The 23,670-nt window shown below is 33.2% G+C and overlaps 4 protein-coding genes and 1 long non-coding RNA gene across 6 annotated transcripts; 1 reads left to right on the top strand and 4 right to left on the bottom strand.

Annotated features, from left to right (window-relative positions):
- Positions 1-3,974: 3,974 nt before the first annotated feature.
- LOC131655482 (aspartic proteinase nepenthesin-1-like) lies at positions 3,975-5,548 on the bottom strand. Its single transcript, XM_058925343.1, has one exon. The coding sequence runs from the start codon at positions 5,387-5,389 to the stop codon at positions 4,025-4,027; it is 1,365 nt and encodes a 454-aa protein (XP_058781326.1). The 5' UTR covers positions 5,390-5,548; the 3' UTR covers positions 3,975-4,024.
- A 2,857-nt stretch (positions 5,549-8,405) lies between these two features.
- On the bottom strand, positions 8,406-10,508 carry LOC131655481 (uncharacterized protein At1g10890-like). 2 transcript variants are annotated; one of them, XM_058925342.1, is made up of 4 exons: positions 10,204-10,508; positions 9,558-9,783; positions 8,526-8,787; positions 8,406-8,494 (listed from the first exon to the last, which is right to left on the bottom strand). In XM_058925342.1, the coding sequence occupies exons 1-3, from the start codon at positions 10,401-10,403 to the stop codon at positions 8,536-8,538; spliced, it is 678 nt and encodes a 225-aa protein (XP_058781325.1). In that variant the 5' UTR covers positions 10,404-10,508; the 3' UTR covers positions 8,406-8,494; positions 8,526-8,535. The 2 variants fall into 2 exon arrangements, with proteins under 2 accessions (XP_058781325.1, XP_058781324.1); XM_058925341.1 differs by having other exon boundaries at positions 8,406-8,787; positions 10,204-10,506.
- A 3,331-nt stretch (positions 10,509-13,839) lies between these two features.
- LOC131655480 (uncharacterized) lies at positions 13,840-15,674 on the top strand. Its single transcript, XM_058925339.1, has 4 exons — positions 13,840-14,524; positions 14,641-14,848; positions 15,005-15,087; positions 15,437-15,674. The coding sequence occupies exons 1-4, from the start codon at positions 13,901-13,903 to the stop codon at positions 15,536-15,538; spliced, it is 1,017 nt and encodes a 338-aa protein (XP_058781322.1). The 5' UTR covers positions 13,840-13,900; the 3' UTR covers positions 15,539-15,674.
- A 356-nt stretch (positions 15,675-16,030) lies between these two features.
- LOC131657908 (uncharacterized protein At1g10890-like) lies at positions 16,031-17,075 on the bottom strand. The gene is made up of 5 exons (XM_058927258.1): positions 17,062-17,075; positions 16,694-16,967; positions 16,373-16,536; positions 16,274-16,337; positions 16,031-16,039 (listed from the first exon to the last, which is right to left on the bottom strand). Exons 1-5 carry the CDS (start codon positions 17,073-17,075, stop codon positions 16,031-16,033), a joined length of 525 nt encoding a protein of 174 aa, XP_058783241.1.
- A 1,999-nt stretch (positions 17,076-19,074) lies between these two features.
- LOC131655479 (uncharacterized) lies at positions 19,075-20,615 on the bottom strand. The gene is made up of 4 exons (XR_009299788.1): positions 20,306-20,615; positions 20,121-20,179; positions 19,660-19,738; positions 19,075-19,576 (listed from the first exon to the last, which is right to left on the bottom strand). It is a non-coding gene; the product is annotated as an uncharacterized LOC131655479 (long non-coding RNA).
- Between the last annotated feature and the right edge of the window lie 3,055 nt (positions 20,616-23,670).

The following is a 23,670-nucleotide window of genomic DNA, read 5'->3' as shown; positions in this document are numbered from 1 at the left end:
ATAGATTTTAGTCTGGTGTGCGAGATAACTCCTCATAGTGTAAATTTGGGGATGTTGAAGTTGATGAGTGGTATTCTTGAAGAGATCGGAGAAGGTTAGAAGATCGACTTAGGATTGGTTGACTGTTTGGGGTTGATTAATCAAGATAAAGGTGGTGACTTAAAAATCGATGAGAATGGTGTTATGAGGTTCAGAGACCAAGTTTGTGTACCAGAACTCAAGAAGAGTATTCTTGAGGAAGGTCATAGGAGTGGTCCAAGTATTCATCCTGGTGTTGCTAAAATGTATCAAGACTTGAAGAGGATGTTTTGGTGGCAAGGAACGAAGAAGGAAGTTCCTGAGTTCGTTTATGCTTGTTTGGCTTGTCAGAAGTCAAAAGTATAGCATCAGAAACCATTGGGTTTGATGTAGTCATTTTCTGTTCCTGATTAAAAATGGAACATCATTTCTATGGATTTTATGACGAGTTTTCTAAAGACATCGAAAAGGTGTGATTCTATCTGGGTTATAGTTGATAGGTTGACTAAATCGGGACATTTTATTCCAATTAAGATTACTTATCCGTTGCAGAGATTCGAAGAGTTGTATATTGAGAAGATTGTCAATTTGCATGGTATTTCGTCGAGTATTGTATCTAATAGAGACCTGAGATTCACTTTGAGGTTATAGGAGAATTTGCAGAAGGCTTTGGATACTAAGTTGCCGTTGAGTTTTGCTTATCATCCAGAAACACATGGTCAGGAAGAGAGGACTATTCAATCTTTAGAAGACATGTTCGGAGGTGATTGGGATGACTTTTTGTCGTTCATTAAGTTTATCTACAACAACAATTTTCATTCTAGTATTGGAATAACATTGTTCAAGGCATTGTATGGTAGGAGGTGTATAACACCTTTATGTTGGCATGAGTCTGGAGAGAATGTTATAATTGAAGCTGAGATCATTTAGCAGACGATTGAGAAGATCAAGGTATTCCAAGAGAAGACGAGAGCTTCGCAGACTCGCCTGAAGACTTACCATGATAAGCAAAGGAAGGAACTTAAGTTCTAGGAGAGAGAGATTATGTGTTTTTGAGAGTTACTACTGTAACTGGTGTTGGTCGAGCTTTGAAGCCTCGAAATCTCACGTCGCGTTTCATTGGTTCGTACCGAATCTTATAGAGGATATGAGAGGTGGCCTATTGGATTGCTTGCCAATCTTCATGATGTGTTTTATGTGTCTCAGTTGAGGAGATATATTTTGGATCTATCTCGTGTGATTCAAGTGGATGATGTACAAGTGAGAGATAACTTGACTATTGAGGCATCACCCATACAAATGGAGGATTGATAGGTGAAGCAGTTTCTTGGTAAAGAAATTGCCTTGGTGAAGGTAGTTTTAGGAGGGCTAGTTGGTGGAAACGTGACTTAGGAGATGGAAAGCCAGATAAAGGAATTCGTATCCAACTCTGTTTGCTTAAGGTAATTTTCGAGGGCGGAAATTCTTTTAAGTGGGGGAGAGTTGTAACACCTCAGTTTTTCGATTAATTGTTTTAAAGTGATTTATTTATATTATGTGCATTTAATTTAATTATTATGTGTTTAATTAAATAAATAAATGTTGGAGGGTGCATGGTTAGTATGGTGGAGTGTAGGGAGAAAACTAGATTAAATCTGAAATATTAGTATTTTATTAATTAAAATAAATTAAGGAAATAATAAGAAAATAGAGAATAGAAAGAGATGGAGAATTGTGAATTAGTAGAATATTAGGGTGAAGGAGTGAGAGGGGAGATTAAGTAGGGTGAGAACTGATTTTTAATTAGATTAACCTATTATTTAAGGTTAAGAGAGAATTAACCTAAAATCTATCAGTACATATGAATTGAGAAGAAAAGTGACAAGGAGGCAAGAATGAGACCATAGAGGCTAGAGGTAGAAGCAGAAGAACCCAAGTGTGAGATTCTGTTGCTGCTAGGAAAACAAGGTAAGGGGAGATTTCTTCTTTAATGGGTGTTTAAGCATGAGGGGTAGAATGATGAATCCTTAACCTCCAATAGAATTGGGTGTTCTGATACATGATTCTAATTTTTGCTATAAATAATTGTTTTTTATGCTTAATTTAGTATAACTCTGTGTACCATTATTTGTGCATAAATTCTGTTTTAGAGTTATTGATGAAAATATGTCATTGTTAATGTTTGAAGGTTTATGCATCATCTTGATAAGAAGAATTTTTATGTTGAATGTGTTAAAAGAGTGCAATAACATGTAGCAATTGATGCATGATTATTTAGTTAATTTTCTGTACTAATTTGGGTTATTAGAATAAAAAAATCAGAGCTTCGATAAGGCTCCAATGGTAGAAAATGATGCATGATTATTTAGTTAATTTTCTGTACTAATTTGAGTCAGTTGTTAAGTACATTTGCATTAATGTTTCATGTGTAAATGATCATTGGTTATGTGTTGTTTGGATGAGAATACTTGATGTGTTTATATTGTTATGATTAGCGTGTGTATGATTAGCGTGTGTACTTGTTGTTATGTGATATTCTAAGTATGCTTGTTTACATCGCTAAATTATGGAAGTGTATTCTCACCCCCTTTGCTTTAATGTTGTCCATCATGGACATCTTGCAGATAACCATGATTAGAAGTTGTTGTGGTGAGTGGAGGATAACTCATTGGAGTTATTTTCATTTAGTTTCGTTATTATTCTAGAAGTTATGCTCTGATTATGTAACATTGAAGTTGAGAACGTCTATTTTTTCTTGTTGTGATTTCGTTGAAGTTTTATATCATGTTTGTTGGAATTTGGAAATTGTTGAGAGTTGAACAAGACAACTCCGTTTTAATTATGTCATGAAAGTTATATCGTTATGAGACTAAATTCTAGAGTCGCTATGTGGTTATTACTTGTTCTGATATGATTCTGCCGCAATGAGCATAATGTATAGCGAGCGTATGGTGACATGTGTTGTATGTTCTCTATTATTTTGTCGCGTGTTGCTAAATGTTTTTTGAATTGTTAAAGGGATGTCTCAGTGACACCTTAAATTGTTGAGTAATTCTTAAAATATAAGTTTCGAAGTTTAGGATATTACATAAAGCCCGATTCAAGCGGTATTTTAAGAATTTTTATTTTAGTATTTCTTTTGTAATTAATGATTTAATCAAAATACACTATTGAGATTATTCAGCTGAGAGGATTTGAAAACTTCTCTTAAATTCCAACAATTGTACTTACAAGTCTACAAATCATTGATACATTAACAAAGCCTGCTGAACAACGTGTTTCAAGAACTTTAGTCGAAACTCAAGGTTGTCTTTCAATCTTTTTGATCTTATTGGAGAGTATTAGAATAGGTATTCACTTAGAGACTTGGTTAGTTAGTTATAGTTATTCATGTATATTTTGTAACTAACTCTGTTATTAAGAAAATTAATTATGATTTATTGTGATTGACTAATAGTAATAGCTAATTCTATATTAAGAGTCTCTTCTTGTAATTAGTTAATCAATAGTGAATTTTGAGATTCATTTGAGGTCAAAAAAGTTTTTTTTGATTTAGGAAAAGTAAAGTATAAGAGAGTTTTTTTTTTTTTTCTCCATTCACTATGATTGATTCTAGAAGCTCTAGAATATGAAACAAACAAGCTATAAGCTTAACTAGAGTCTTGACATTTAATCAACTCATTAGGCTTAAGTGGCTAATAAAAAACAAAAAAGTTATAAGCTTAACTAGAGTATTTTTCGTACCTATGAAGAAAAATTAAGGTGGGTGGGGTCGTTGAACAAACACATTATACCTTCCAAGGTGGTAAAATTTACGATAACACTATCATCCACTTATGTATACAATGCAACATGATCGATGAATATTACTAGGATTTGTAGAATGAAAAGTGAAAAAACATCATATCATTAAGCCAACTAAGAAATTCAATCATAAAAACAATACTAGTTCTAAAACAACATAGAAAACAAACAAAGAAACAAATAGATTTTGATGATTCCATAATAACCATATAACACAAACTCATCACAACTTATTACATTGAGTAGGAACAAAAGAAATAGTCTCTTTCTCAAGATCATGATTCACCAAAATATTCTGTTGTTGAACATTACCAAAGATAGACATTCCATTAGAAGCTCCCATAGCTAAACAAGCCACACCTAAACTCGAATCACCAATCATATAATTTTCACCCGCCAACTCCAAATCACCGCCTTTAAAATGAAAAACCAGTTTTGGAATTTCAACTTGAGTTTTCCCTGATGGAAGACTAAAACAAACATCTAATCCGGTCGAACCCGATTCATCGACCGGTAGATTCGTTTGCGATATAAACTCTTTCTTCAATGAACCAAAAGCATTTTCTTCAATGTAAGTAATGGTTGTGCCGGAATCAATAATCATGCCACCACTTCCATCATCACTAACCTCAAAAGTTGATTTCTCAATGGATAATCTTGTCTCACCAACCGAGATTCCTTCTAGTGAAAGATAGTAAAAAGATGGTTGTAATGGATTTGTAATGAGTGGTGTTGTGACATGTTTTGTGACATGAACATTTGCAACAGAACCTAAGAAAAGAACACTTTCTTTTGTGTCATCCATTGAGGTTAAACAGTACGAGAATCTTTGTTCTTTTAGTTGAGAAACCAAAGATAAAGAACCTCGTCCTAATCCAACTAACCCTGAAGCTTGTTCAAACCCTTCACCTTCATTGTCTTCGCCGCAACCAAAACCAATGTTTTGAACAGAAACTTTGTTTTTTTTGTTGTTTTCATCACCAAAAGTGAATGTTTCACTACCTAGAACACCTTGTGTTATTGAGTTATCACCGTATGAATAAACATAATTGCAACCGTTTTTGTTACATGAAGAGGAAGGTAAAGCGTTGCATAGGTTGCTACTACATGAGAGTTTTGAGAAAGTTGAGGATTTTTTTGGATCAAAGATTGGTGTTGGTTGTTTGTAACATTGTGAACAAGGCTTACATTGAGTCCAAATGAGGTCACTGCCTGTGTCTAGAACTGCTGGATAAGAAACTGGTGGTGTTCCAATGGATAATTCCATTAGATATTCGCCATTTCCTGCATGAATCGGTGCTTCGAACTGAGAAGAATCATGAGTAGTTGTTGATGATGATAACACCATGGCATTAAGTCTTTGTAGTCGGCTATGTCCGCGGTTGATGCCATGTTGAATTCGCTCGAATTTCGTCAAGTTTTTGCCCGAATCAACGTGGCGAAGAGCGACTCGGAGGCCGTGGTGAGATATTTTGTGAGGGTTGAGAGATCCTCTTGATGTTGAGGAAGTTGGATGGATGAAAAAAATGGTTACTAATAGTGTCACCAACGTGACACATTTTGAACAACTTTGTGTAGCCATGAACATTAGGTTACACAAAAAAAGGACTTATATAAAGAGTGAAGTTATGAAAATGTGTTGAGTGAGGGAGAAGAGTGAATATTTATAAGTTTTTTTGGTAGAGAAATGGTGTGAAAACTTGATAAATCACATGAGAAATGGGGGTCTTAAGTGTAACGTTTTTTAAAGGGTTAAGTAAGTGATTAGAGAGACGTAATAAAGGTTTAGTGGTGAGTGGGAAGTTAAGTTATGAGTTATGAGTGTAGTGTCGCAACAAATACCGGGTCTAGCGTTTTGGTAGGTAAAGATTATTATTATTATTTGCAAAACGTGGTGGCAAAATGTAGGCTAAGGTAAGATTGTTGTGACAAAAAAGTTTGGAGTCTCTAACACGTACAATTAAGAGAAGTTTTCTTGGATTAAACAAGGGATAACAATTTTGTGTTTTTTTAGTTTTTTCCTTTTTTTAAGATAAAAAATTTAGATAATTTGGATTTCCGACTTACTAGGATCATGGCATGTCTCAATACTTAAAAAAATATATTATTTATTAAGGATGTCTTCAAATCGGCAACAGCGGTTAGGGCAAATCTCAAAACTCAAAGAACATATTATTCACTAAAGAGCGGCGCTCAAAGCAGACCTCAAAACTTTAAAAACAAATTATCTATTAAATATGTTCTCACATCGACATCAAACAGCAGTTAGGACAGACGTTAAAACTCAAAAAAATATTATTTAGTCAAAGCAGGCCTCAAAATTCCTCAACAATAGACAGTGGTCAGGACAGACCTCAAAATTTAAAGAATAAATTATTTATCAAAGATGTTCTCACATCTGCACCAAATTGAGGGAATTAAACTCACGACCGACCTATCCGTATGTGAGTCAACTTTTTATTAACTTAATTACATAGTTTTTCATTTTTGTTGAGTGAATGGAATATTTCTTTAATAGACATCATTCATTTTTGATTGAGTGAATGGAATATTTCTTTGATAGACATCATTTTGGATAACTAATGAAATATAGGAGTATGATGAATCGGGTGAACCATATAATGAATACAAATCATTAAACCTATAGAAAAGTGTAGTGTATGATATAAGTTTGTATAATATTAATATTATGTTTAAGGGTAAAGTTATGAAGTGATTAGATTAGATAAGTTGGGTGGACAAACTGGTTTACTAATTTGCTACAAAGAATAGAGAGACTGAGTTTTGTTTCAATTCTACGCATCCATTGAGATGGAAAGAAAAAGGTAGGTTGGTTATCTTTTTTTCGTTAGGTGAGAAGGTCTTATAGACAAAGATATTATCCCAATATTGATGTAATTATATTTTATATCCCAATATAGTCAGATTGAATGTGAGAATATGTGATGTTCACATTTTGTTTTTGGTATAATGTGATGTTGATATTTATTTGTATACAATACTTAATGTAGCTGAATTCACATTCTACATTTACCATGTTGATCATAACATGTCTAGACAAAATTTTGGTGTAGGCCCTACCCACTTCATTGTTGCTTGCTCTTATGAGTTATGACAATGTAAAATAATCAATAGTAAATAGGAACAATTATATAAAATTGTCATATTTGTTCCTTCAATCTTTTTTTGTTTTTTTTTTTGTTAATCTGTGTAACAATGAGGAGGGAGTACAATTTAGGAACCAAAATGGTGATTTGTCCAAAAAGAATTAGATTAACTTCATCCCAGAGAGATTAATTGGGTGCAAACAAACCTAAGGCCCATTGAGTCCACCCTATATATATTAAATCTATCAAAATACCCTTTTTAGAATTGCAATTCCAATGGTGTATTTTGACACAAAATACACTACTAAGAGTATTCTTCAGGACCCCCGCATTTTATAACAGGTATGCATTAGGTTTGAAATTCAGGACCCCCGCATTTTATCTCAGGATCGAACTTCTCTAAATGTGAGTTAAGTTTGTTAGAGTTTTGCTCTGTCTTTAAATGTAGCCACTGCAAATAGACGATGGAATTAGTCTTCTTAAATTAATCGATTGCAAGACCATATACAAAGATTTAAAATAAAATAAAATAGAAAAAGGTTAAGGAAGAGGAAGACCGCCTAACATTATTCCAAAATTATATAGTAAAATAAAAAAAGGTAGCTCTCTCAAAAAAAAAAGTAAAAAAAAGGTAGCAGGTCTATATGACTATGAGGCATGTTTGACCAGTTCCCTTTGAGTAAAGCTATCCCTTACTCAATTATAGCATCATGTGAATATGACTATTGGTAGTACATGCCCATCTATGATCATTCTCACCTTACTCAATCACCAAATAATTCAAATTTCAATTACTAGTTTCCTACAAGTCTGCAATATTACACATCAAGTCTCCACTGCTTTTTGCTTTCAAACTTTCAAGTGGCGCAACTCTCTTACTTGTCTCTGCACTGAGGCCAAGTGAGGCAAATAGTGAATAACCCACATGGGGGAACTCTGGAAAATCAATACACTTCTCTACTGATGGGAGCTATGAGTATGTAAATCAGACTTGCATGATTTGAAAATTGGTTTTTGAATGAACTGAGTCAATGAGATACAATATAAATAAATACTTCCTCTGAACTTAAATATATAAACTAATATGTACATCTATTTGGTATAAATGTGGACCAAATACGTGTAATTTCATTTTTCTTCATATTTTTAAGTTCAGAGAAGTATATGAAATGCGGTTTTAGTGCTCTACTGCTACAATGCTTCTCATCACTCATAGTCTAGCACATTGCAAACTAGTACTTCAACTTTGATGGTTTTAATTCTAGGGAGTGGACCAACCAATTTTTAATTGGTCCATCAGTGCAATCAAATTGATATGATTGGGAGTTTTACAAGTCACTCTTGTAAGTGTATGTTTAATCATTGACAGCTATCTGCAGAATGAAAATTTCAAAACCAGTGAAAGAGGAAGACCATTTTGTCATGCAATTCAAATGAACCTCAAAACAGTAGTAACTCAAAACAAAATAAGATTTTTAAATTTTCTTTGCTCGTAAATTGTAATAAAAGTTGCAAGCCCAACTGTAGGAGCATCAAATTTTCATTCAAGATCAAGGTTTCCTTACAAAGGTACAGAATGACATTGCCTAGTAGTTTGAGGGTATAGAATGACATTGCCTAATAGTAATTACAAACCATACGAGTTAGCCCTAGATTTGTTCTTGCCCATAGAATTGTTTTGATAAGCATGCTCTTCCTCCTCAAGTTTCTTTCTCCGAGCAGACTCTTCTTTCTGTCTCCGAATCATCTCTAATTCCCTTTGCCGTTCCTCCTCCTTCCGTTGTAGCTCTAGAGCTTCTCTTCTCTGAGACTCTTCTACCCTCCTCCTATTCTCTTCAAGCATCTTATCCAGCTCTTCTCTCTCTTTACGAGCTTGTGCCTGCAGAATATTAACAAACACAACCCAATCCTCAAATGAGGACGCCAGAAAAAATAATAAAACATTATTAAGACTTCCGCCTGCACCCTAGAGGCCATACCTTAAAAGTAGCATGCACTTTTTTAGAAACAAATAATCATTGGTTAAGAAACTCATTCAATGGTAGAGACTCATTCAACACATTCACCTGATTATTAGTGCTAATGAGTGAAGAAAATAAATGTCAACAATATGGAAATTTAAGCTAATGTTTTGATACAAATCTTGAATCAAATTTGGAAATCCCGTTGTATATCCAAAAACCGATTCATGATCAGACTATTATTTGTCACCAATGTAGCAAAGATCTTCAAGGGGGTGTCTAGTTTATGATAGAACCCTAAAAGCAAGATAAGGAAACAGTATTCTATTGAATGTAAAAGATGAACTCAAAAGCTATACAATGGTGGAAATGAAAAATGAAATGATAAATCAGAGTTCTATCAAATCCTATTCCAGAGCTAGACCCCTAAACCAGAGAGAGATCTCTCTTAACTGTTTTCTAACAAACTTTCTCAATGAGTCTCAACTTCCCTTCCCTCTCTCCTCTTCTAACAAAAATTCTCTTAAATTAAGAAAATATTCTAACTAACTCTCATTAAACCAAGAGTCCTATCTCTGGAAATTATCACAGTTTCAACACTTGAAACCCACTCCAAATTTAATTTCAGAATCATCGAAAATTTGTGCATGATTATCCTTTTCACACAACAAGGGCACAGAATACTCACTTCTTTTCTTCTAGCTTCAGTAAGCGCTTCTTGCTTTTCTTTTTCAAGTTGAACTTCAACATCATCAAACAACTTCTTCAAGCCCTCTGCTACACGCCTCTCTATTTCTAACTTGACTTCCTCGGTTTTAAGCTTCTCCTCAACATTTTTTCGAACAGCTTCCTCTATTCTTCTTGCAGTCTCTTCTTCCAACAGTTCCAAATCCTCCTCGTCTGGACGCTTGTTACTACCAAATGCAAAATATTGAAAGACATAAATAACTCAACACTCATATTAATATAAAAGAAAGACTCACAAACAAGTAATAAGAGGTTTATCAGCGGCAAATTTTATTGTATGAATTTGCAAATAATGAATGGTGCGGAATGGAATATAATGGAATCCATTTCATCATATTTCATCCCATCCTTAATTTTCATTCCTCCCAATTTAGGATTTCTGCAATGGAATGGAATGTGATTAATCTGTTTCATTCCGTCAAATTATAAAAAATACACAAACAATTCTGTTACATTCCGCTCCGCTCCAATCGATTTTAAGATGTTACATTCCGCTCGGTTCGTTCTAGTCCATCAATCCAATAACAGAGCCTAAGTATGATTATCCTAAACAAATGAAATATGAAAAAAAGAAAGGTAAGGAATACCTTTTATTGTTTAGGGTTGGTGGATGGTCTTTTTTGTGTTTAAGAGTGGGAGTGCGTGATCTGGGCGGAGGAGAGGGTGAAGAAGAGGATCTGCTTCTATGTCTACGGCGGCGACGGTATCGGCGATGAGAAGGAGACGGAGACCGAGATCGAGAGTGTCTTCTTCTGTATGAAGGTGAACGTGATAAGCTTCGACCCATTCTCAAACCCTAATCACTGCATTTTCAATTCATTCATTCATTCAATGCTTTTAGATTCAATTGTTCATTTCAATATCAATAGTAATATTCTTCCATGAATCGTAGAAGATAATTAAATTATAAACTTAATCTCTAAAATATATTTTTAATTTAATTTATATATTTTAAATACTATTGATCTATTAATAATATTAATACGTACTAAAGATTGTACAAAAATCGAAGACAATTTGTTAGAGTTGGCAAAATCAATAGTTTTAAAAGTTACATTTATAGAAGAGACAATCAGTGTTTTAAAAACCGTACCGGACATCAAACCGACGAGAATACTAGGTCACTGGTTTATTGGTCAAACCACTGTGTCACTGGTCGAACCGCATGATTAAACCGGGTTAAACCGGATAACTCGGTTGAATAGACCGGTCGTTATAACAAAATTATATAGGTATAAAATATGTCGAACCGGATGATTCAGTCTCTACAAAATATAACTAATAATTAAATTTTTTAAAAATATCATATTATAAAAAAATTCACAAATTCATAATTTAAATTCAAATTTTACACATAGGTATCACACACAATAAAATAGTACATAATTATAAAATATAATTGCAAACAAAAATTTAATCGCAACATAATCTAATTGAATAATTTATAACAAAATAATTTCATTATCTACTAAATTTAATTTCAATAAAAGAAAAATTATTTCAATGTTGGGATCTCCTTTTTCAATATCAAAATCATCGATAACAAAATCAACCGCATCTGCAACAATTTTTTTAGTATTTTATTTATTTTATTTTTTATTTTAATTTTTAATTAAAATAGTCAAAACGATGTTGTTTTAATTAAAAAAAAATTTAAAAATTAAAAATGCATTTAAACCGCCGGTTCACAAAAACCGTCGGTTTTCCCGATTTTAGCGATTTAAACTGGTTTTGACCGGTTCACACCGGTTCAATGACATTCCCGATCCATCTATTGAACCAGACCGATTACCTGGCCGGTTCCCGGTTCGACCGGTCCGATTTTTAAAACACTGGAGACAACATTGTTATATATTTTTTCTTTGGTATATAGGAGGGTCTTGGCCCAAAAAAAACAAAGAAACTATAAAGGAATAATCCTAGAAACACAAACAGAATTTTTATCCTTCTCCAATGAGTTAATCATCCAAGAAGGCACTTCAGTGTAGAAATTGATGTCTCTTTTCAACTTATTACCTTCCCAAGCAAGTATGTGCGCACAATTATTTGCTTCCCAGTATATGTGATGGATTTCCACACTAACAAATTGCTTCATCAATTTAATGATACTCTCCACTAAGTTCCCCGCAGCCCTATTCTTATAGTTGCCTCTCTTGATACAGTCCACTGCGATCTTTGAATCGGTCTCTACCTCAAGGCTATGGAAACCAAGGTCAATAACCATATTTTTACCAATATAAATACCCTATAATTCAGCCATCAAAGTACTGCAGGTTCCAATACTCTTGATAAAGCCGCTTAACCAGTCACCGTGAGCAATTTTATAGGACTTTTACTAAAAGATTTAATGTCTTTAATGTTAAAAAAATTAAAAACATCGAAGGTAAATGGTATGAAAGTATTTTGATTGTAATAACAAGTTTTTTCGTATTTCACAACTTTACTTGCAGCGGTTTTGAAAGTTGTATGTCCTACAATAAAATCTTTGGTACTCAATTCTACCGGTGAGAAAATCCTAGTCAAATTAACATATGCATGTTACTTTCCTACCCAAACGTACAACAGAATATATGTTGGTCTAAGTGTCGATCTCTACATACATGGGTCAGTCAAGAAATTCACATTTGTTTCTTTTTTCACAGTTACTCTGATCTACTAAAATATATCAAATATGACATCATTGACAATCTCATGTCGGTACTTGAAGCCTATAAGCTCCTTAAAATGAATTGTTCCCTAAATGTATCTAAGCATGTCTTGCAATAAACATGGAAATTTTCATTAATAAGAAATAAGAGAATCATAAGAGATATCTAAGGACACTACGATACTCTACCGATAAAATGTGTTGGCCTATCCCATTAATAAAAATAGCAAGGAGAAACTTTTGAGTATGTGCTGCTTGTAAACAATCAAAAATAATTTTTGTCTTTTGGTCCTATCAAATGTTAGGTTCATGTCCTGAACACTTTTACTAAAAATGACACTCGTCAAAACACGTTGTACTTTAGGAGGGACAATGTCTTTGCTAGTAAAACTGAAAAATGTCAAGATCTGGAATCACAACACTAAGTTCATCGTTGAAATCAGAGTTCATATATTTATCACATTGTCTCTCAACATATGATTATGTAACACTTAATATTAGGTCTTAGAAGCCACAAAAGCATCTGAGACAACCTCTATTGTCGGGTACAAACTCAAACCTCAAACTCTAATGATAAAAAGGACACCCTCGTAGGTGCTTCAAAGATGAACACTGATGTGAGAGACACATGATGATAATGACAAGTATTGTAGGCTGAGTGCAGCTGGTCGATAGGGTTAAGTTTGTGACGAGTGAGTATATTTGCAAGCCTGATAAGTTATTCTCTCCTAAGAATGCATTTATTTTCTTGTTCATACGTTTTTACTTTCAACCTATTCAAACCCAAGCTCGAAAACATTGAAACCGTTGAATGGCATTCTAATAACCATCTCTATGTACACAAAAATTTTCGGATAGATATTTCCAAATCTTTTGTTGCTTGTCCTCTAATGCTTCAACAAAAAGGCGCCCACATGGTTGGTCTCATTGTATTGCTAAAAAGTATAGATGTGTGACACCCATGTGGCCAAAGGCTTTAAGGACTTTCAGCGGTTTTAGGGCAAGCTCGCGGTAGTGAGAGTCCCTATTTTGAGGGGATTTAAATGAGGAGAGAGCAAGCTCACGCGACGTGAGAAACTCTAAAGTCGATATATTTAGAGGCCACTTTACAAACAAAATTATTCAAACATAAATATTTTTTTTTCAATCACATTTACATTTAACCAGCAAACCAAAGTAAAAGTAAAAGTAAAGTAACACTCTCTCTCGGTCAGATTCTGAAGTCATTAGAGCATCTCCAATGGTAGTACTTTCCATTGAGTTCTCCAAGTGTACATAAATATAATAATTAAATATTCAAACAATTGGCCATGTCATAGTACAGTTGCATTGCAATGCAACTAGTAAAATATTGTGGTACCCAATCAAATTACTTTATGAGGTAAAGTTGTGGGACCCATTATAATTACACCAATAAAATAAAAATTAAATAAAATGTTTTGAGATGATATGGCTGGTGGGACCCATAAAGAACTCAAGAATGGATTGCACCATTGGAGATGGTCTTAGGGAATCTGCAACGTCACACGCTGTCTGTCGCAATGCATATGCAATTAAACACAGAACTCTGTCTTCAACCTATTATGTTTTTCTACAACAAGACACTTTCTCTAATATTCAAATCATAATACAACAGAATGGCTTTCACTTCAAAGAACAGAAACAAACCCAGAAAGTGTTGGGATCGTGAAGATGATTTACATGATTACCTCAAATACAAGAACACTCAAAATAAAAATCAAAACAAGTTCAAATACTTCAACAACCTTCTTCACAAATTTGTTATCAAACATCCAAAACCCGACCCAGAACTTATCCAGTTCACAGAGGGTTCAGCCAGCATTGTACAATCTCATGTCCTTCGTCTTCAAGAACAAAATAGAGACAACAATGCTGAAGAAAATCTCACAGAAGATGAAGTGGAACAAAACGGGTTTTTGTTGGACTATTTTAAGCCTCATGGACAATCTTATGTACTAGACATTGTTGAGGATGGTGTTTTGGTGAAATACGAGGATGAGATTAGGACTAGGAAACGGAAATGTGCGGTAAAACGCTCTGCTGCTAAAAATGGTGGTAGATCTAAGAGAGGACGCAAGAGAAAGAATATGAAAGGTGCATGCTTTGAAAAAATTGGTGAGCAAGTTGATACTCCATCTTGCATGGAAGTAAGCGTGAAAGAGGAGATTCAAGATTATGATGATGATGATGATGATAATGTTGAAGAAATTGACATGATGCATGTGGATCATGATCAGACGGTAAATGATTTTGGTTTTTACTACTGCATGCAATTGAAATTGGTGTTTTTTTTGTCTGTTTTGGTTTTGTTGGCTTTTGGTGTTGTTTTATATTTGAAAGGATGAACATTTTGTAGGATAATGAAGGCAGTGCAAGGAAAGTTCCAGAGTTTAGAGAAAGACTCGAGAGTGAACTTAATAGGCCTTACTGTGAGGAAGAGTGCAAGAAATTGTTGCAAGACTTTAATCTTCGAAAACGGGTTCAAAAGCACAAAATTCTGCGTGGGGTTGAAAAAATCTATGAGGGAGATCATGATGGAAAGTCTTATCATGATCATAACCTTGGTAAGTAGGATTTAGCCTTTCTCTTAGTTAGTATTGCTATACTACTTCTTCTATTTGCTTATACTCTATAAATGTTGAGGTTAATGTGCTTGCTATTACTATTTGTTTCTTACTTTGAAAATTAGCCACTATGAGATGTGTGATTCATGTTGCTAGATCTTGCAAAGCAAATAGATGCAGCTGGTGATGATCTTCCCAAAGTTTTGCGTCTTCTGCGTGGATTTTTCTTTTGGTTGACAGTAAGTATCTTGTTATACTTCTGCATTCCACTGCATGTTTTATTTGTTAGTTCTTCATACTGATCAATTGGTAATGTTATGTCATTGCATCTATATTTAACTTCTAACACATTTCAAGATGTTTTTGTTGATTAAATATGACTAGAGCTAGGAAGAAAGTTGATCGATAGCCAGAAATTTAGAAACTGAATTTACTGCAACCATGCTATAATTGTCATTGGATCAAAGTTATTATGTTCAAAAACTTGCATTTTGGTATTAGTTTAGAGTTATAGTTGGTAAATTAGTTAAAGGTTGTATGTTTGTGCACTCTGTTTGATGACATATATGGCGTGTGCTATGTAATCAGAATTTAACAGATGAAGGGGCGTTCTTGCCATGGAGAGTTCCGTTGGATTTGGATTTGGATGTACTGCCACAACATCAGGAAAAGGAAATGATGATAATTTAGTGTGTTTGGTTTTCTATGATGATGTAAGGCTGTATTTACAATAGGCTAGTTAGAAACGGGTGTATTATATCTGTCTCCAGTGTAATTAGCTTTAACATTTTTCGGTTTCATAGTTTAATCTTTAATGTGGTTTTTAGGATGAAGAAGTGTGACATATAGCCTGTAAGAACACGAAGCTCAAATTATGACCTGTGTCACTCTTCTTAAGGACATGTTCCCTTTGAGTAAAGCTATCCCTTACTCAATTATAGCATGATGTGAATATGATTATTGGTAGTACATGCCCATCTATGATCATTCTCACCTTACTCAATCACCAAACTATTCAAATTTCAATTACGAGTTTCCTACAAGTCTCCACAGCTTTAATATGCATGATTTGAAGGAAATCAGACATGCATGATTTGAAAATCAGTTTTTCAATGTGATACAATATAAACAAACACTGCCCCTTCTTAACATATATCATTCTTGTAAGTGTATGTTTAATCATTAACTATTCTGCAGAATGAAAATTTTCAAAACCAGTGAAAGAGGAAGACCATTTTGTCATGCAATTCAAATCAACCTCAAAACAGTAGTAACTCAGAGAAAATAACATTCATATGAACCTCAAATTTTCATTCAAAACAGTAGTAACTCAAAGATCAAGGTTTCCTAACAAGGGTACATTTGTACAGATAAGTTTGCGAGTATAGAATGACATTGCCTAATAGTAAATTAGTAATTACAAACCATACATGAGTTAGCCCTAGATTTGTTCTTGCCCATAGAATTGATCTGATAAGCGGGTTGTTCACTTATTCCTCCTCGAGTTTCTTTCTCCCAGCAGACTCTTCGAGTTTCTCTCTCTGAGCAGACTCTTCTTTCTGCCTCCGAATCATTTCTGATTCCCTTTGCCGTTCTTCCTCCTTCCGCTGTAGCTCTAGAGCGTCTTTTCCCTGAGATTCTTCCTCTCTCCTCCTATTCTCTTCAGGCATCTTATCCAGCTCTTCTCTCTGCAGAATATCAAGAAACACAACACAACCCTCAAATGAGGACACCAGAAAAAACTAATACTTTATTCATACACAAATTATCAATCTTCAGAAAATATCACAGTTTCAATACTTGAAAGAAACACACTCCAAATTTTATTTCAGAATTATCAAGAACTTTCCACTGGTTATCCTTTTCATACAACAAAGGGCACAGAATACTTACTAGTTTTCTTCTAGCTTCAGCAAGCATTTCTTGCTTTTCTTTTTCAAGTTGAACTTCAACATCTTCATACATCTTCTTCAATCCCTCTGCAATGCGCCTTTCTATTTCCAACTTGACTTCCTCTGTCTGAAGCTTCTCCTCGACATTTCTTCGAACAGCTTCTTCTATCCTTCTTGCAGTCTCTTCATCCAACAGTGTCAAATCCTCCTCAGGTGAAGCCTCGTTACTACCAAATGCAAAATATTGAAAGATATTAATAAATCAACATGGATGAATATAAAAGAAAGATACAGAAACAAGTAATGTAGTAATTTCTATACCCAGAAACCGTCATTACTTGGAGAAAGATTTGAACTCTTCAAGATTTTTTTTGAATAATAGTTCAAAGTGAATCATTTTGATACAAAGAAGCACCCTTTTTATAGATGAAAGGGACTGATAACTGAAAAACAGAAAGTAACTAGTAAAACAAACTAACTAACCTTTACCTAACCAACCTTAAACTACCAAATTAGAAGAACAGGAGGAACTCAAAGTTTAAGTAATAGTAATTTAAAATGACTTATTATAATTTATCTATTCACATAACTTTTGTGAAACCGGTTGAGATAACTTATGAAAATAAATTACGACGTTGATTGTTGTTATAAGGTTCTTAATATAAGAAAATATTTATTTTTTATGTATTTGGATTATACGTAATCCAAATACATTGATTATTTAATAAGTTTAAAAAGTAAACTTTTTGTTTATATTAAGGATCAGAGGGAGTACTAAATTGTTTTCAGTTTACTTTTGTCTCTCTAAATAGCTCATGGGAACACCTAATAATCTATATGAAAATAATTTAATTTTCTTTTTTATTTATTATAAAAACTACCACATATTGAGAATGTAATTCTTTGTGTAGAAACTATGCTGTATGTCGAAATGTCTTGTGTGTGTCGAAATTGTATAGTTGTCGAAGGAGTTAGCCTCGATAGGAATTTTGACTTTTATAATTTTAACTGAATTAGATTAGTTGGAGTTTGCTTAGTGAGTAAGCAAACTCAACCTATAAATAAGGAGTAACCCCTATCATTGTAATACACTAATGCAGTTGCATAATGAGAATAAAACTTCGGTTTGAAGGCAGAAAGAAACTCTACAAAAATATTCTTTTCTTCCTCCATTTTCACTGAAACCTTAATTTCCTCTCTTCCCTAATTCATATTTTCTTTTCTTTTTTTATTATCGTTGTGCAGCGGAATCATCTTGCAACCAAAGTGTGGTTGATTCACTCAAGTGAAGAGGGAAGAACAAGAGGCGAAATTGATCGGTGTGATTGATTCTTGTTTATCAAGATTGATTCGAAATTCCCGAACTTGTGGTTTAATTCCGACACCATTGTCGCTACGCGAAAAATACTACAAAGTCGTCATCGAAATTTATTTATTCCAACGGGGAAAGGAAAATATCGAAAAAAACCTCAAAAGAGAATGAAAATGGTGTCGCAACCAAATTCGAGTTTGGGAGTCGGTTACGCAAGGGGAGATATTAGTATCTTACGTCTGTTGTTCTAATCAAAAGGGTGTGTATATCCAAGGTTTCTTACTTTTAATTTATCACAAAGGGGAAAAATATTTATAATGTTAGTGTACCCGCTAAGGCATCGCACCTTATGCCTACATATTCATCAAGGAATAAAATAAGAGTCTTTGTAGCTCGTATATGTTAGGTTAGTATTTTTATGGAATAATGTAAGGTTACCTTTGAGCGATAAACATATGCATGCTCGCACTAGGGGTGGACATCGGTTTGGGCCGGTTCGGGTTCGGGCCCAAAACCCCAATCCGGCCCAACCCTCGGGTGACATCAACATGCCCAATTCCGACCAATTTAAGTCTCGGTTTTTTCGGATTCGGGTTGAACCGGGTTCGGGTAACTTGACCGGTTTATTTCGGTTTGCAATGGTAATTAGGTCAATATTTTTTTTTCATTTTTTAAAATTCTTATGTTAATGGGCCACTCAAATTTACAGCCCAATTACATTCCAATATGAGTTTTACTATAATTCAAAAAATGACAAAATAAATTGGTCTTTTATAAAATAAATAATAATTATTTGAATAAAAAAGTTTTAATTATTTCTAAGCAAATACATTCTGAAATTCTCAATATTACAATTTCTTCTCCATCTTAATAATAGCAAATAAAACTGGAAGACCAGACCCAAATTTTACATGGAAAAATTCAAGTTATTATAACAAATCAACACAATTAAATTTAAAATAAATATCAATAAATTGTCTTGATTAAATATAGACCTAAATCAACTAAATTAATATATAACATAACTTAATGACTTTAATCACTTAATAGTAAGATACACCAAACAGAAACAGATTCAGCATGAAGACAAATAAAAAACTATAACACAATAAATCAATAAAATGCAGTCCTTTCAAGTCCTTCAAAAAAAATTAAAAATCACATAAACACAAATACTAAGATCTTAAAAAATTTAAATGATCTTGTTCATTGCTCTAAGTGGAACTCCTTCCTTACTTCTACCTGTTCATAAGTTCCATGTAGAAAAAGATAATTTAAATGATCTTGTTAATTGCTCTAAGTAAAACCCCTTCCTTGCTTCTACCTGTTCATAAGTTCTATGGAGAAAAAGATAGAAACTTAATATATCAAACCCTTACATAATATTTCTATGATATTAACAAATAGAAACTTAGCATATTTACAATCATAGTAAATATTAGACAAACTCTTGGTATACATTTTTGCTCATGGTATGGATTTTTACTTTAATCCCTGCAGTATTGTTGTTGTCAATGGAGGGATCTACAAGGATGATTAGAAATTATGATTCAAAAACAATATACACCAATCTTTTGATTATCTGAAAGACAAAAACAAAGTTTTACCTCTAGGATGTTTCAAGAATTCATTGGTTCTTCATTATTATATCATCCATGAAAACTTTTATTATTATTATCTTTCAACCTGCAAGATCAAAACAAACATTTTTTAACACAAAACCATTATAGTCATCAGATCCATACATTACATATCAGATCCATACATTACATATTATAAGAACATCAAAACACAACCATTTTTAAACACAACCACATCAAAACACAACAATTTTTAAACACAAAACCATTATATTTCATCAGATCCATAGATTACATATTACAAGATCTTAACCCTAAATCACTTTTAGAGATACACAAATAAACAAAAACAAAAACACAAACCTTAAATTTAAACAAACACTAACTCTAAATCACAATAGTGCATAAATCACATAAACCAACTACTAGGGGTTTAAAAGTAGTCAAACAAAAACTCTAGATGTTAAACAAATACACAAAGCACTAACCTTTTTGAGTATTCAAGTGATAAGCATGCCCTGTCATGTGAGATTCATTGTATTAGCAACTGCATAAAAATCAAACAAATCATGAGCAAAGAAACCTATAATAATAATGGCCAAAAAAACATAATCAAAGTGAAACGGAGGTTTTTGATTTTAAAAATGTTACCTTTAAATTTTAAAAATGTTACCTTTAAATGAACTTTAACAAAAATTTGGGGTTTAGGGTTTGGGTTCCAAAAATTAAAATGGTAAGTAAGTGTGAGAATATAAAAGATTGTTTAAGAGTGACTAAAAATGGTGGAGAGGGAAACTGCAAAGGGCAAAGTCGCTGTGTATCTCCTTTCTGTGATTTGGGGATAAGGTTTGAGTTTGGTAGATGATTATTACACAGATTCAAACACATATCTAGAGTATGTGAGAGAGATGAAAGTAGAGAGTGGAGACTGAAGAAATGAAGAAGAGAAAACTGTGTGAAGAAGTAGAGAAGAGAGACTGAGAGTGGAGGCGACTTTGGCTTGGGAAGAAGAAGAATGTAACAATATATACTCTGACTCATGACTCAAACCCTAATCAATATAGTGATATTATAAAAATAAAAATAAAATATATTGTTAGACCGGTTCGGTTCGGTTTCCGACGGGCCGAAATTCATTGTCCGAACCCGTCCGGAAAAACCCATAACAACCCTATGTTGCTTTCCGAACCAACCCATGATCCGAACAAAACCGACCCGAATCTCACATTTGCTAACGGATCGGACGGTTACATGCGGGTGGTGTTACTTTGTCCACCCCTAGCTCGCACCACGGAGACTTATAACTTGTTTTTAGTTCGCGTTTAAGGGACCAAATCAATTCCTTTTTGAAAAGATAATATTGAGGTTTTTTATGTCAGTAGAAAAAATAATTTTTGAATTGATTAGATATTTTAACTTAAACTAAAGAAAAAGTGTTTTTTAGGATACATCAGATCTCCCGAGGTTGAGGGTATTGGAGTATTGCTCCATTAGTTTTTATTTTTATTTTTAAAGTGTTAGTAAGAAGAAGTGTTTAAATTGGTTAACTTGTTTAACTTTGAAAATTATTTGTAATTTGAATTACACTAAATAGAGAAATTGACTTATTTTTATATTATTTTCTAGATTTTTTATGGCTTTTTATGTTTTCTAATAATAACTAAAATCAAATATTAAAAATATAGATTAAGCCTAAACAAAAAAACTAAAAAAAAAATTGTATCGTGATAGAGTTTTTTTCTTCTTGTTGTTTGGATTCCAGGGTGATACAAGTCAATAGATTATGGTTAAGATTGTGGTATGACTAGTTTTTGTTGGTAGATTTGGAACGTGAAAGATTTGCTGCTTGCTTGGGAATTTTTTGTGAACTTTTCTTCTCTTTTTTCATGTCTCTTCGTGTGTGTTTTCTTATAGTGAAAGGGAAATGTCCAACAAAGAATCAATTTGAAAACAAATATCAATAAGTTTTGGTATTCATGTCAATAATCATGATTTCTATCTTGATCTTTGTTGTTGAAGCATTGCCATACACGTGGGATTTGAACTCCGGTTCTCCCGCACATGCGTTTTTTATTCCAATAATGCTATTTGTACACTAAAGTGTACACCTACACCGTATGTACGGACGACACTGTTCATGTACGGACGGTACTATTCACCGTCCGTACACGAACAGTGCAACATTATATATTTTTTTTTTAAATATTATTTTTTATAGAAAATTTTTTTTATGTTTTTTAAAAAAATATTTGACAATACCTGCGAATTTATTTCTGGATTTACCTACGGATTTGATAATACTTGCGGATTTACCTACGGATTTGACAATACTTGCGAATTTACTTGCGGATTTACCTACGAATTTGACAATACCTGCGGATTTACTTGCGAATTTACCTACGAATTTAGGTAAATCCGCAGGTAATTTCAAATGCAGGTAAATCCGAAAGTCAATCTGCAGGTATTATCAAATATTTTTTTTAAAAATATAATAAAAATATTTTTTAAAAATAATATTTTAAAAAATAAATAAAAACATAAAAAAAGAAATATTAATATAATATTGCACTGTTCATGTACGGACGGTGAATAGTACCGTCCGTACAGGAAGAGTGTCGTCCGTACATACACCAATTCGGTGTAGGTGTACACTTTAGTGTACACATAGCATTGATGTTTTTATTCTCACCTTACTATCCACTAGGCCTTCGAAATAAGATAACACTTAAAAGCACATGAAGGATGGGGCAAATTTGGTTTAAGAATTTTGATGTCAATCTTGAACAATTTGAACTTAAGTAATCATTTAGACAAATCTTCAATGCACCTCTAAATTCAATTTAATTTCTCAATTCAAAACAATTGAAAGAATAATGATGCCTTGAACACAATGAAATCTCAAGTCCAACATCTTATATCATAGCTCAATGTTTTTCCATTCTATTCACAAGGTATCTTGACTTGATGAGTTATACAAAGGAGTCATTGAAAGTAAATGCGGAATTATGACAAGAATTATGGCAAGAAGTAAATTTTGGTCTCATTTCTTAGGAGCTCATGAAATGCATGATTAAAACCTAGTGGATAACGCATATGAATGAGAAACAAAAGTCAATTAGGGTTTGAAACAAGAGGATAAATTTTGAAGTACAACAACCACATACCATGTGTCTTTAACAGGAGAAGAATTTACTGTTAGACTTTTTGTTGATTTTTAATAACTCACTCTTTTCTAGGTCTCTCTATGTTCTGAATTCTTTAAATTCACCTTTACTTTATTGTTTGCTCTTTGAAAATAATAAGAGTATGTTATCAATTATGTTTGATGTCTTATGTCAAAATATTGATAACATAAGCATCATTAACATGCCAAAAAATGAGAAAAAATTAGAAGAAAAAAATTAAATTTTGTTGATTAGAAAAGTTCAACGATACAAGAGAGGAAAAAAAAGCCTTTAAATAGGTCTAATACAAGGGTTAGTTTGAATAAAATTCTCTAATAACCATAACCGTTAAAAATAAACTATAAAAATAAAAAATAAAATACAAAGCAAACTTAATGCACTCTAACTGCCCCCCTCAAACTTGAACGTATATCTAACATTCTCGGTCTGGAAACTAAGTTGAAAAAAGGTCTGAAATAAATGGATTTGGCGAAGAGATCAGCAACTTGATTATGCAAATTAATTAGCAGCAGATGAACGATTTTTCGTGTATTTTGTCATTGACAAAATGACACTCAAGTTCAATATGCTTGGTTCATTTGTGAAATATTGGGTTATTGGAAATGTGAATGGCACTAACATTGTCGTAGAAAATGTTGATAGGATGAAGGATGTGGAAATCTGCAAGTAAATAAAATGTCCATTAAGTCTCATAAGATTTGTTGGCTAAGGCTTTACACTCAGCTTCTCATGACGAACGAGATACAACATGCTATTTCTTGAACTTCCAGCTTATGATGCTTGAAAACATATAGAAAATGAACCTAGTAGTGGATCTTTTTGTGACGAAGCTAGCACCCCAATTAAAATTTGT

Source organism: Vicia villosa, linkage group LG3 (assembly GCF_029867415.1).
Source record: "Vicia villosa cultivar HV-30 ecotype Madison, WI linkage group LG3, Vvil1.0, whole genome shotgun sequence".
Taxonomy (NCBI): domain Eukaryota; kingdom Viridiplantae; phylum Streptophyta; class Magnoliopsida; order Fabales; family Fabaceae; genus Vicia; species Vicia villosa.
The sequence above is the reverse complement of the archived record's forward strand: the minus strand, read 5'-3'. Positions and strand labels throughout refer to the sequence as shown.

Bases quoted from the DNA above. Each gene is read 5' to 3' on its own strand.
- LOC131655482 (XM_058925343.1), bottom strand. From the start codon at position 5,389: ATGTTCATGGCTACACAAAGTTGTTCAAAATGTGTCACGTTGGTGACA.
- LOC131655480 (XM_058925339.1), top strand. From the start codon at position 13,901: ATGGCTTTCACTTCAAAGAACAGAAACAAACCCAGAAAGTGTTGGGAT. The intron at 14,525-14,640 runs GTAAATGATTTT...AACATTTTGTAG, and splicing joins ATGTGGATCATGATCAGACG to GATAATGAAGGCAGTGCAAG. The intron at 15,088-15,436 runs GTAAGTATCTTG...CTATGTAATCAG, and splicing joins GATTTTTCTTTTGGTTGACA to AATTTAACAGATGAAGGGGC.
- LOC131657908 (XM_058927258.1), bottom strand. The intron at 16,537-16,693 runs GTTCTTGATAAT...GATATTCTGCAG, and splicing joins AAAAGGATAACCAGTGGAAA to AGAGAAGAGCTGGATAAGAT. The intron at 16,338-16,372 runs GTCTGCTGGGAG...AGGAGGAATAAG, and splicing joins CAGAGAGAGAAACTCGAAGA to TGAACAACCCGCTTATCAGA.
- LOC131655481 (XM_058925342.1), bottom strand. From the start codon at position 10,403: ATGGGTCGAAGCTTATCACGTTCACCTTCATACAGAAGAAGACACTCT. The intron at 9,784-10,203 runs GTATTCCTTACC...TGCATTTGGTAG, and splicing joins CCAACCCTAAACAATAAAAG to TAACAAGCGTCCAGACGAGG. The intron at 8,788-9,557 runs GTGAGTATTCTG...AATATTCTGCAG, and splicing joins CTGAAGCTAGAAGAAAAGAA to GCACAAGCTCGTAAAGAGAG.